The sequence below is a fragment of the Mytilus californianus genome, unplaced genomic scaffold, assembly GCF_021869535.1.
Source record: "Mytilus californianus isolate M0D057914Y unplaced genomic scaffold, xbMytCali1.0.p SCAF_2, whole genome shotgun sequence".
Taxonomy (NCBI): Eukaryota; Metazoa; Mollusca; class Bivalvia; order Mytilida; family Mytilidae; genus Mytilus; species Mytilus californianus.
The window spans coordinates 105,741,347-105,755,226 of NW_026262668.1; the positions used below are offsets into that span (position 1 = coordinate 105,741,347).

The 13,880-nt window shown below is 30.7% G+C and overlaps 1 protein-coding gene across 14 annotated transcripts in view; it reads right to left on the reverse strand.

Annotated features, from left to right (window-relative positions):
• LOC127728530 (RNA-binding motif, single-stranded-interacting protein 1-like) overlaps positions 1 to 13,880 on the reverse strand; it is a 138,559-nt gene that overhangs the window by 45,105 nt on the left and 79,574 nt on the right. For 7 of the 14 annotated variants that reach the window (XM_052235955.1, XM_052235954.1, XM_052235956.1 and 4 more), the window contains one exon: positions 13,751 to 13,810. The exons of 6 other annotated variants lie outside the window; for them this stretch is intronic. In XM_052235955.1, the coding sequence (XP_052091915.1) occupies positions 13,751 to 13,810 (60 nt within the window). Of the gene's footprint in view, positions 1 to 2,408; positions 2,638 to 13,750; positions 13,811 to 13,880 lie in introns of those variants that run through there. One more of the 14 variants, XM_052235968.1, reaches the window with a different exon arrangement.

Sequence of the window (13,880 nt, forward strand, 5' to 3'; positions counted from 1 at the left end):
ACTTTTCCAATAGTGTAAAGATTACATACACACTGAAGTTAAGAAAAGGATGAAGAAAAGTGGACAAACTAAGAAACTCACTGTATTCATAAAATGTAGATATGTATGTACATTTCAAGGCTATTTTTTAGCCAAATCATATGAAAGGGAAATAGGTCCTCAGGGTGAAAAAGACAACACTGCAGGCTTTGTAAGTGTAAAATTTTTGACTCCATTATTTTGGCCACTCTTTTAATGTCCCAAGTTTGGTTGATGAGCTCCCTATACATGTACAGACAAAGGTTTGGTTGATGAGCTCCCTATCCATGTACAGACAAAGGTTTGGTTGATGAGCTCCCTATACATGTACAGACAAAGGTTTGGTTGATGAGCTCCCTATACATGTACAGACAAAGGTTAATCAAGAAGACACATCAAATGCACCAAATTTAGTTTCTAAAATTTTAAAAGCATGTTTAAATTTTCTGAATTCTAAAACCCAAATTTCATCAAGAGGTCTTCTTAAAGTTAAGCAAAAGAGCCCTAGATGCTTTTGAAGAATAAACACAGTTTTTTTTTCTCTGTAAACAAAGTATAATTTTAAGAACTGCACAAGCAACAGCAAACATCTGATGTTAAGTACACATTAAGAACCTAGACAAAATTATGAAAATAATATTAAAACAAGCTGTTGTTACCAGATATTTTTCCAATTTATTTATAATTTATCAATGTCTCCTCTTTCTAGACTTTTAATTATAATCAGCCATTATTTATAAATGATTATTAGGGAAGGACCATCAATCAAATTCACGTCCCATTACACAGACAAAATGTTAAGTATCTAGTGACAAAAAACAAACATGTACTTGCAGCTATATTGTGTACAAAACCAAAAAGGTGTTGTTCTTAAAAATGTTATGTACTTTGCATATTATTTGCCAAAAGGCAAATTTTAATTGACAATTATTAAAGCAAAAGAAACAAAAATTCATCCAAAAAACTGTTTTAGAAGATCTGTCACCATTAAGAACAGGATTTTCGAAGACCAACTGCAGTGAAATTTTAGTGATTCAAAAGATTTATTAGGTGCATGGAATAATTGATAGCTTTATTAGAAGTATATAGCAAAACAAACTTAATCTTACAATATTTTGCAATGCATACGAAAAAAAAAAAAAAAAAAAAATAAAATTGAGAATGGAAATGGGGAAATGTGTCAAAGAGACAACAACCCGACCAAAGAGCAGAAAACATCTTCTGGCACCCCACCCCCCATAACATTGGCCCATCCTGTTTGTACCTCCCAATATATGGGGTGCTTGATTTACACCACACATTCTCCAATGTGACATTTTTGCATACCAATTAGTAGATAGACATGTTATGTAGTATGACCTATATAAAGTATGGACAGTAAATCCATCACAACTTGTCAAACCTGTTTACATAGAGAACTCTCATAAAAACAAGGAGATGGTCATGTAATTTAAGGATAGGTTCTTATCGTTATTAAATTTATGTAATTTATAGATTAAAATTTGTTCAACTATTTCACTTGCCGTTTGCTTACAAAATTTAAAATGAATATACATTTAAGATTCCAGAATCACTGATAAAATGATCGATTGAAAATTGTGATATTTATTTAGGTGCTTTGACATGGTATTTTCCTGAATGATTTTAAGAAAACAAATTCTTGACATTAACCAACATTAAAATGTACACCACTCTTACATACAAATAAAAGCTTTTCCCTATTTTTGGTTACAGCTGATCTATTATAACCAAATAATTTAGCTTCTTGTGCACACTTGATGTTAAGCCATTAGTTTTGATTCACTCAGTTGTAAAGATATAATATAGCTAAGAGAAATATATTACATGTTACTGATGTTTCTTTTCTAAACTAATCAAAAATCTTACTTCATTTGCAGATCTCCTCAACATCAAAGAAAAACAATTCCTGCAATGTTGGACAATATAGTGTGTAGAGTTGATTGAGTTTCTACATTTTATGGATGTGTTTAGTGATTTAACTTGTGTTTTTCATTACAGAATTAACTACAAGTTAATTCATCAATAATGCAAGAAAAACATCAGTGCTTTGAGAATTGTAGTAATAGAGCTAGCAGGAATGCTCTTAGGAGAGCTTTTCTTCTCATTTCAGCCCATTTCACAGTGGGAATTTGTAGCTTTGTTGCATGCAATAATTGCTGATCTGTTGCACATAATATAACAACTGCATTTTCTTCTTTAAATTGATACAAAAGTTTTTATTATTTTAGTGATGTAATTTTCTGCTTTTCCATTATCCTCTAATGCAACAGAAAATTGGATATAACAGGTGAAAAGAAATTGTTAGATTAAATCTGATTCATTGATTTTTCAATAACCACAAATCTTTAAATTTATCTAAGTGTACCTACCATTATCTGTAAACAAAATCCAAATATGAATTACTATTTCCACTACAACTTGAAAAACTAAACACACTCAATTTGTGCAAACAGTGAACACATACACACCAAGTTATAGGTCACAAGTCTACTTGAAAATTTTACGCCAGTCCTAAACACAGCTGCCTCTTATGAACAGGGAATAGAGGGAAACATGTGCTCTCTGATGTATGACTGACAGCTAATTGCAATCTTCCCTATCTAGAGTACTACAAAGTCACATGACAGGGTTGTACATTTCATTGATTTAGTCATGTGACCCAGGAAAGTTTTGTACACTGTATCCAGTATTGATCTAAAGTATTATTGTCCCCCAAATCCCTAAATGGGATTATAATAAATTGATGGAAAATCAATCCTGAATACAATATACACAATTAAAACTGTTAGTCTAAACAAACAGCTTGGATCTCAACCAGTTTCAACTTCTAAGAAATATTGAGACCCAGCTGTTTCTGTAGATATAATTTTACATCATAAATATTAGTTTTTTTAATCTATATTGATAGAAGAATTAAATTTGTGGTTATACAGTATCCTACTGCTTCTACAGAAAAGCTGCATTTAAAACTAGAGGCTCAAAAGATCACATATTGGTCACCTGGTTTGATAAAGATTTTTCTGGATGAATGGATTTTATTCCTGGAGATCCTCAGCAACTGATAAAATGATACAATTACCTAAATAACAGATGAAACACACTCGTTATCTTGCATCATTTTTCTTTTGCTGACCACTTTTGTTGTATAAAAATTTCTAAATAATTTTTCAATAAAATAATCTTAAATAGTGAATCAGCAAAGATGACAAAATTTTGGAAGGGACCTTTTAATGACCATTTTGTCTGAATTTTGGTCAAAAAAGGTCAAGAGGGTTCACGGGGAGTTGATTTATAAACCATTTTTGCTTAATTATGACTTATTTGCATGAAGGGGTAAAACCATTTTCAATTTTGTTGTGATTTACAGTCTGCATGAAGATATTTTCAAAATTTAAATTTTTTTAAATTCATAAGACATTTTTATAAAATGACACAGTTTACACTTATACGTAAAATAACTTATTCTACGTGGACATCCTGAATGACTATTTCCTACAAGTAGTTAGCTGAACGGAAATACAGGAAATCGGATAATATAATGACGGGAAATGCAAAATCACATTGACGACATCCTTAAATGGAGTAAGTACCTATAGAGGGAATTACATTCACTAATCTGCTCAGGAATAAAAGCATCCTGAATCCTGGACAATTATTCATTCTAATTCTTAAAATTAATCTTTTTGAACTCTGTATGACAAACTGTTTATACTTTTGAATATTTAACCAGTCATTAGCTATGCTTATATAATATATTTTGTCATCAGAAAGACATAAGTATCTTAAAAATTTTATTACATCCTTGAAATGAAAAAATGATGGTGGATTTCACAATACAAATACCATAAAAATTCAAATGTCAGAATTTTAGTTAGGTGTACATCTCTTTTTTCTTTCTAACTTAGCTATTATTCTTGGGAGGAAACATGGTAAAAACTAAATAAAAATTAAAAAAAAAAAAGAGTTATCCATGCATACAACCACTCCTATATATTACAGTTTTATAAACTGTAATGTTGATTTTTTAAAATCATCTGTTTAAATTGTATCAGGACAAATTTTCAGGGCATTTACAAAGAACCCTACAACCTACCAGAAATAGTAGAACCATAATAAATTGTATTTGTTTTAAATTACTGTCTTGTTTTCTATTAACAGATTTTATATACCAGATTAAGTTTCCTATAATTGGATTTTAAGTCACATGACCAAATAATTATGGTAAAATTTCACACCCTATCTTCCACAATGATCTAAAAAGTTTCAAATTATTTGAATTATTCAGAACAAGCATATCCCTGAAGCTTGATTTCATTTCTTTTTAAGCTTGCGTCACCAGCTTTTAAACAAGGTAACAGAACCTCAATTGTCGGAAAAACTAATTCAAAAGAGAGCTTAAAGATCCTTAAAGTGTACATTTGTTTGTTGTTTGCTTAATGCTTATTCAGAATGACCAAAGTCAAGACATTAAAACAATCAAAAAGAACCCTTGAACAATGTATGTTTAATTAATACATAAAATACTCCAAAAATTACCAGCAAGCTTTGTTTGGCAACTAGAAGCCAAAAATAATGATTAATTCAGTTAAAAAAAAGTCACTCTCATAGTGGTACTTCAGATTAAATCCATTTAGCCATGTTTAACCTTCCAATTTAAACATCAATTTTCTACCATTAAAACAGATTGATTGAGAATTTAGAAGCTGTAATTTATCAATTTAAGGTTGCATTTTTGATACACTATTTCACAATAATCAATATTATGAACTTAAATCTGTAAGAGAGAGCCAATTAATATAGTCACCAACACGCAATTTTCCCTACCTATAAACACTTTGTTGGAAGCACAAGTGTTTCTATAGAATTGATTAATTCACCTTTCATTTAAAGTTTTTGTTTTCCAGATTATCTGTCAATTTAACGGTCGACATGGTGGCATGTTGGTAAATTCTAATTTCAATTTCACAGGATTCAATTTGTAGTCTGGAATGGTACATCCTTTTTAATTTAAACAAAGTAAAAAGTGCAAAAGACAATAAAACAGTGGTGGACAAAAAAAAAAGCAAATTTAAATGAAAAATGGGATAAAACTCCTACAATAAGATAATTTGCAGCAAAATTACAAATTTTAAGGAATAAAATTTACCATATTGAGGCATCACAATAATTTTAATAGTCTGAAAACAACGTGAAGAGAATAACAGTTAATTCTCAAGTCTGATAGGCTTTCAAGGTTCAATCTGGATTGTTAGCCACTAGTCCAATGCTCCAGACTAGTAAAATTTGATTCAGACTATTAAATATTTGTAAAACTTTGTTTGGACACATTAGACAAATTGTGGGAATATTGGTCTTCAGACTAGTAGTTGGGAAAGGTCTTCAGACTAGTAGTTGGAAAGTCTTCAGACTAGTAGTTGGAAAGGTCTTCAGACTAGTAGTTGTAAAGGTCTTCAGACTTGTTGTTGGAAAGGTCTTCAGACTAGTAGTTGGAAAGTCTTCAGACTAGTAGTTGGAAAGGTCTTCAGACTAGTAGTTGGAAAGGTCTTCAGACTAGTAGTTGGAAAGGTCTTCAGACTAGTAGTTGGAAAGGTCTTCAGACTAGTAGTTGGAAAGTCTTCAGACTAGTAGTTGGAAAGGTCTTCAGACTAGTAGTTGGAAAGGTCTTCAGACTACTTGTTGGAAAGTTCTTCAGACTAGTAGTTGGGAAGGTCTTCAGACTAGTAGTTGGAAAGGTCTTCTGACTAGTAGTTGGAGAGGTCTTCAGACTAGTAGTTGGTGAGGTCTTCAGACTAGTAGTTGGAAAGGTCTTCAGACTAGTAGTTGGAGAGGTCTTCAGACTAGTAGTAGGAAAGGTCTTCAGACTAGTAGTTGGAGAGGTCTTCATACTAGTAGTTGGAAAAGATTATTGTGCAGACTGTAAGGTTGAGTTATAAGAGTCAAACCAATTTATTACAATATTCATGCTTTTTTGTTATCACAGAATATTAATGTTTGTATTCTTACAGATAAAAAGTTTATTTTTGCAACATAACAAAAAACATTATGCAATACCTGTTTATTTATCTGTCTTGTAACTAAATCAAAATGTTGTATACATGTAAATTATCTCAATAAACAGTTAAAAGTAATTAAGACATAATCTCTATATTATTAAGATACAGGATATATGTCAAGATTCTAATATCCAAGCCAAAGTAGGGATTTACTAAGTTATTGGAGTAGGGAATTATATATAGAAGTGTGAAAGACTGACAAGAGGAAACCATGGCTTAAGCAACACATGAAGATAAGCTTTCCAAACATTAAATTAAATTCTCAAAGCAGTTTGAAATTGATATTAAATCACTGGCCTTAAAAATAACTTTGATATTGTCTAGAAATAAACACTGGATACCTAACAACTATTTAAATTAAATATAAATTTTCTGGAACTCCGAGATAGCATTGTTAAATAAAAAGATAAAAGTTACTAAACTTGCAAAATAATAAATAAATAATTAGTTCGGAAAATAACTTTCAGTTTTTTTATTAATTTTTTTCTGAAATATTGGAGAAATGTAAAAATATATAACATTATCTTCATTCTAATGCAATTTGTTTGTGTCTATTGATTTGATAGACTAACATTCTGCTAAAAAAAATCCTCTAAAATCAAGGGGCATAACTCTCTGAAAATTTTATCATTTCACCTCTAACTTGTTATAACATGTATGTAAACTAAAAACATGGCCAATCATAACTAATCCAATTGGAGGTAATTGTGCAGAAAATTGATATCTAATTAGTTTTCTGAATTCAGGGCTTACAACTTGTTTAAAAGATTTATCAGACCTGAGCAAAATACTAACTGGAAACGATAAACTATATATAAAGTTTGATATCTAAAAAGTTTTGGGGGAAAATTTGTGTGGCAGGACTGATAGATAAAGTGATATAGTTCTCTGCCAGCATTATTAAGAACATCATATTACATTCCTTGGTCATACACCATAACACCATACAACAATCCACTTTTCTCATTTCCATTCAAATATAAATATGAGGTTATAAATTGAACACTATCTCTTAACACCTCTCCCCCTTACACCATACACAATTCTTTAATTCAAACTGACCATTATACCCCAGTACACCATAGTGACCCTGGGGGGGTCCACTTCCTGTATACAAGGTGAGGATGTGCCGCTGGCTGAAAATATGTGAATAGATGGGGAAAATTTTCAGAAATATATGATAAGGTCAATAAAGTTCCCATTACTTGTTTTAAAAAAAGCCCTATAATTTGTTTAACAGCCGAAAGTCTCGCCGTAAGTAAACATTACATAGGGAATCTGAGCTCCGAGCAAAGGTGATAATTTTTCGATTATGCCGGAATGTGATTCTTATCTGGTCCTTACATTTTTAGCTACGCAATATATGAAAAACTATACATTTTTAAAATCGAAATTATATGAAAAGGGTGGGGTAACAGAACCCCAGCGGCACACCCTATCAATTAAGTAATGAAGTTGCCTCCCCAAGTAGAAATTGAAACGGAGGGGGGTAACAACTGTAATAATGATTGCTTTTTGAAGCCAAAATTTCTAAGAACTTCTAGAAAATAATTCACCTGTTACATTTATAGAAGAAGCAAAACCAGATTCAAATATATGCGACAAGTATGTTCTAATAACATATACAGTTGACAGTGATATTCACATTGAAATAGCAGAATAAATGATATCTTGCTGAAGGAGAATTAATTTCATTCCACTCCAGGGGGAGTATTAATATATTTTCAGGAATCCTTTTAACATGTTTTTCTCTCAACATTTATTGATAGAAGTCAATTTTGTCTAATCATACAAACCCACATGTAAAAAAAGATTTAACTTTCATGCTCAGCCATTCATACATTTAGTATGAATACAAAATGTTTTCTTTTCAAAGTTTGCAAGACCTTGCCTGAATTATTGTCAACATTTATCATTCCCGACTGAAACTTATGAATTTAAAACAGTCAGTATATTGTTACCCTTGACTGGTTTTTAATAAGATAGATATATAAGATGGAGTCAAAATGAGGTCTTCAAATTTGTATTTTAATGAATTCTTTTGTTAACATGTCTCTGGTGAAGAAGTAAAGAAGAATCCATCAAAAACCTTATGAATTTTGATCATACTAAGCATGCTTGTGCAAGCCTGAATCATGACGTTCCATAATTTTTACATTTGTCAAAATGTCCAGCAGAGTGTATGTACTGTGATTGAGAAAATTATTGAAAAATATTTTTTTTCAGCATTTCATAAGTAAAAGTATCGTTTTTTGGGGAAATTCATTGATCATCAACACCTCTAATTCCCTGTAGAGTTAATAAAAAATTAGCATTTAATCTCTTCCATATAGTGACTTTATTGTTTGGGTAAACAAGATACTTTTTTTTTTTATGTTTTATCATACTAAGCATAATACAAGTGTTATTGCACGCATACTGGGGAAATATCATTTGTAGAACATTAATTGCACTCCGTAAGCTCATACAATGCAATGTTCTAATATTCTAATTTAGACAATATTCACATATAACCGTATAATATAATGTCAAGAAAGAACTGGCCTTATACTGTGTTACCTGAAAAGCAAGAATAAAACCCTATATCGATGAACCCACAAAGTATCATATTACTCAATTTATCAAAGTACCTCTGGCCAAAAAATTAATTTCATTTTTAGAATATTTCAAGTCTTCATTCTCTATCAGTTATCTCCCTTGCTACTACATTTAAGAGGCAAAGTATGTATGTACTGCCATTAAACTTTATATTACTGTCACATTAGACCCAACACTACCAAAAAATTTTACACTGGGACAACATGAATGATGCAGAAAAATGCTAAACTCTAAAGGAAAAATCACTAAAATTATAATCTATTCATCTGCATTCCTGAAAACATTATTTTTCAAATTTGAAAAACAATTTAAAACATTGTAGAACCAAGTGACTTGACATGGTTCTATAGTTTTTATGATGGTAATTTGAAGATTGTACAAATCCATTAAGTTAATGGTCCATTGTATTATTGTGATGTAAATTTAAAAGAAAGTCACAAAAGTATGAAATCTACTTCTCTAAATAACAGCAGCCATGTTTGACTTGTCAATATTTATCTGTTGCTTCAACCCTACTAGCTTTTACACTTTACAGGAAATCAAGCTTAGCTTAAACCCATTAATAATTTACAAAATGAAAAATTATTATCTAATTCACCAGCTATATTTTTTTCTTTTAGAAACTGATGAAATAGTTTAAATAAAAGATGCTACTTATAAAAAATCAAAGTACTGAAGTACTGAACATCGGATGACCACAAGTTCTTGAGGATGGTCAAAAGCACTTGTCTCAGAAAAAAACAACATATCTCTTTACCTGAAACTGAGGTTAATGTACAGAGATATATTTTTTTCTGAGACAAGTTCGTGCGTGGATGATGAATAAATGACAGGAAATTCAACTTCACCGTAATAACTATTATATTGTAGTGATACAAATCAGTATACATGGTGGACACTTTTCTGTAAAAATTCGATTTTTCTAAGATTGGATACGAGTAGGCATCCATATTTTCCCGCAAAAACAATTACAGAGTTACCGGTCCTTGCAAAAAGTTCTCTGAGATATTCTTCCGCATGCTTTAACACAATTTTTCGGTACGTCTGCATTGATATTATCAATGATTTTTTACTTATATATATATATATCTAACTACAAAACATTTTCATATTATTAATTTATGTTGTAAACAAAAATATTTTTATCAGTATTCATTGAAGAGATGTATTTATATCAAACGATAAGGAATGTTATTTTGCATTCGTTTATGTGCGCATATTTATCATGTTTATAGATCGGTTACAAACCCAAAACTAATTTACATAATGGAAATCTAGGCGATAGCAATACATCTGAATGACCCCAAGGTCATCGCGATGTAAAAAAAAGCTTCTTAAAACTCATTTTTGTCAAGCCTTCGACTTTTGTCGAAAAAGCGAGACATAGCGATCCTACATTCCGTCAGCGTCCACAAATATTCACTCTGTAGTTAAAGTTTTTGAAATTTTAATAACTTTCTTAAACTATCCTGGATTTCTACCAAACTTGGAAAGAAGCTTGTTTATGATCATAAGATAATATCCAAAAGTAAATTTTGTCAAAAAAAACAATTCTATTTTTTCCGTATTTTACTTATAAATGGACTTAGTTTTTCTGCCAGGAAACAATACATTCACTCTGTGGTTAAAGTTTTTAAAATTTTAACAACTTTCTTAAACTATCTTGGATTTGTACCAAACTTGGACAGAAGCTTGTTTATGATTAAAAGCTAGTATCTAGAAGGAAATTTTGTTAAAATTTTGTTCCATTTTTTCCGTATTTTACTTATAAATGGACTTAGTTTTTCTTCCAGTTAAGTTTTCAAAACATTTATTAGATTCATAAACTACCCTGGATTTTTACCAAACTTGGACAGAAGCTACTTACAATCAAAAGATAGTATAGAGAGGAAAATTTTCAGAAGAGAAAAAAATAGTTATTAAAAACCATTGAGATCTGTGCCAAAAAGGAAAATTAAAAGGTATACATGAACAGATTTTGAGATCATAAATACAAGAAAAATATGATACAGAAACAGTTTTTTTCCGCTTTCTCATCCTTGTTCATTATGAAACTTTTCATTGTAGACAAGTGCATATGTCCTAACTTTATAAAACAAATGCCAGCCTGATAAAAAGTCATGTTATCAAGTGTAGAATAAAAAACAGCCAATTTCTTTCATGTTTTCAACAAAATATTACTATTTCTTCTTTAATTGATCAAACAGTTGGTTTCACATTAAACAACAAAAGATACTTTTGTTCTTTCAAAACAGAATGTTCTCTGGTATAATATGTTCGCATGTAATAATTACTTTTTAAACATTATAGCAGCACAGTTGAATTTCAGTATCAAAATACACTGAATAATGATAGTGCAAAAAGTAAAGTATAGATTACGTAACAAAATAACAAATGTATGATGGATATGTGTTTCATGGCTGAACATATAGCTTTATTTTCATCTGTATTACAGTCAAACCTGTCCTCATGGTCCATTCAAATCAGTGGTCAACTTGATCAAATGGTCAATTTGAATCCTGCCAAAAGGTTTTCTCTATACTTTTAACTCAATTTAGCAGTCACCTAATTTCCTACTAAATTTTGACTCCTAATAATGACCTTTTCAGCAGCCAACGGAAGTAATGTGATCCCTTAAGTATGCCATACCATATGACAGGATATTTTTCCCTAAATATAAATAATCAGTTGCCATCTATAGGCAACAATAGAAAATCACAAAGAACTAATTTAAATTGTATCTTTAATACAAGGTTCTCATTTAAATGTGCACATGGGTTTGTAAGATTTTCTGAGGTGACATTCCATGTCTACCATGAATCCATGTATCCAGGGACAACAAGTCCTGAACTGTTTCCAAGGTGGAAATATAATAAAAGTCTGGTTTGCATTAAGATAAAGCAAGGATGTTGTCTACAACCTCCTTGGTTAAAGTAAAATATTATTGGTTGACCTCTCTTAAAAAACCTAAAAATACGCATCCCAAAGAGAATTCCATATACATATATTTATTGTAAATGATCATGTTAACATGTAAATCTATGTCATTAATTAATTAGGGTGGGATCCAATGTCTTTCCTACCAAAAGTTGTGACAAATAAGGCTGTCACTAGATGACATGGTTTATACCATACGATTGTAGTGACATTAACACTGTGACAGTCAATGCTTCATCATACATGAAAAGTTCTCTTGCACTTCCATATTTAACAAGTAGTTCATGGCACTTAGGGCTATATGGAAGTTTATGGACAGGCGGTCATCTCACAAAAAAGTATAACGACTGAATCGAAGCTGAAGTCCATATAGTTTTGTTCGAGATAACTAAAAGTCTATAGATGGCCCTATGGGCTGGAGTGGCATGTATCACTTATTATATTATACTAAACTGTGAAATATAATCAAACAAACAAAAAGGTTTCATTTTTACAGTGATACAAAATACAGTTTTAGGCCATATCAAGTATCAGCAGTGTATTCAAACAGCAGAAACTGTTGAATATTTGAATGCCCTGGCTATATGCTGGATTACCACTGCATAGAAGATTTTTTAAAAAAGCATCTACTCTATATGAAATTTCACTACTCATGGAGACTTTCATCAAAAGAAACTACTATCCATTTCTTAAATGCACTTTTTTCTGAACAAAAAGTATGAAAAAATGAAATGCTACGTGTTAATATTTGCTAAATTACCAATTCATTCTCAAGTATGGAACCTTCTATGTACAAAGCCACAATTAAAATGATTTGTTTACTAAATCAACATGAACAGCTAAAGTAAAAATTTTCAATGACCACTCCAAACTGCAAACCATTTTACTAAGAGCATTTTTGGTTTTTGTTGTCTTATAATCAAACTAATTTTGAACATTTTAAGAGAAAATTCCTCCATTTATAAACATTTACAATCATGAATAATAAAGCTTTCAAAAAGAAGGACATTTATCAAGCACAAGATAATAATGATTTATTTAAATAACAGGAATATTCCAACTCTTACAGAAAGTGATCATAAGACCGTAAGACATTTCAGATTGAGAAACTTAAAACTGTATGCCTTTACATTTATTTTTTGTCTATAAATAGTGCATGGTTTTTGAAAATACTCTTAACCTTTAAAATATCAAAGATATGTTGCTGATTAATTCAAGCTTAAAATAAACTGTAATATTCGTGTTAATCAGCATTTAAGATATCCTCAAGAGAGAAGAATTTTACCCATTTTCTTTTCTGACCCATGTCTTCACATTTATATTTCATAAACTCCACAACGAATTTCATCTATTTTCATCTTTTTTTTTCAGGTGTGTCTTAATGAATTAAAACAATTAAGTGGTAGTATTTTTCTTCATACTTCAGCCTGGTATCTATTTTCTGTATATAAAATGGCTAATGTGGAATCATTTATCTGTTACAACAACTAAATATGGCTTTTCTAGTTGACTTATCAGTTTACTTGACTTTAAGTCCCTAGGGAACACCAACAGATAAAACATTTCTAGTGGAAATTATCTTCAAATGGATTATTACTACAACATAATTGGAGTGCTTTCCACTCTTGACAATTCAACAGAAATTTACGTTTCAAGAAATTTACATCATAATATGATCTGACTGTGCAGTGCACCATAAATTGTTCTTCCCAGGAAAAGTTAAAAGAAGCTAATTAAAGAGGCAATGCCATTTATTGTATGGTCGACCATGCATAGCGAATTCAAGGGACTGAATATGCTTCAGCTACAAATCAAGTCAAACATATTTTCAAATGAAGAATCACAAATTAAGGAATTTAAATTAAATTTCAAAGTGTTCCCAGACTTTTTACCAGAACTTTCCTACATTGTTATGTATACTCGTAATTGATGTTATTGATTTGAAAATCATAAAATTTAGAAAAATATCAGGGGAATCAATCATTAATTTGATTCTGATATGTTCTAGTCTGACTGACTTTCCAGGAAAGGTATTGTAATACTGTATAGCATCAGCTGTAGGCAATAAAGTAAGGTCCATGAAACCTTCTGTCCTTTTCTACCACAAATTCTACATTAATTACCTGGGTATCTAAAGGTAGTTTCTGTACTGCAGGTATATTCATGCCAAGTTTTGATGGAATCTGTCAAGAAATAGTCATATTGTATACTTTAATGTATGCAATATTGGTTTGATCAAAAGCCAAAGCTTTA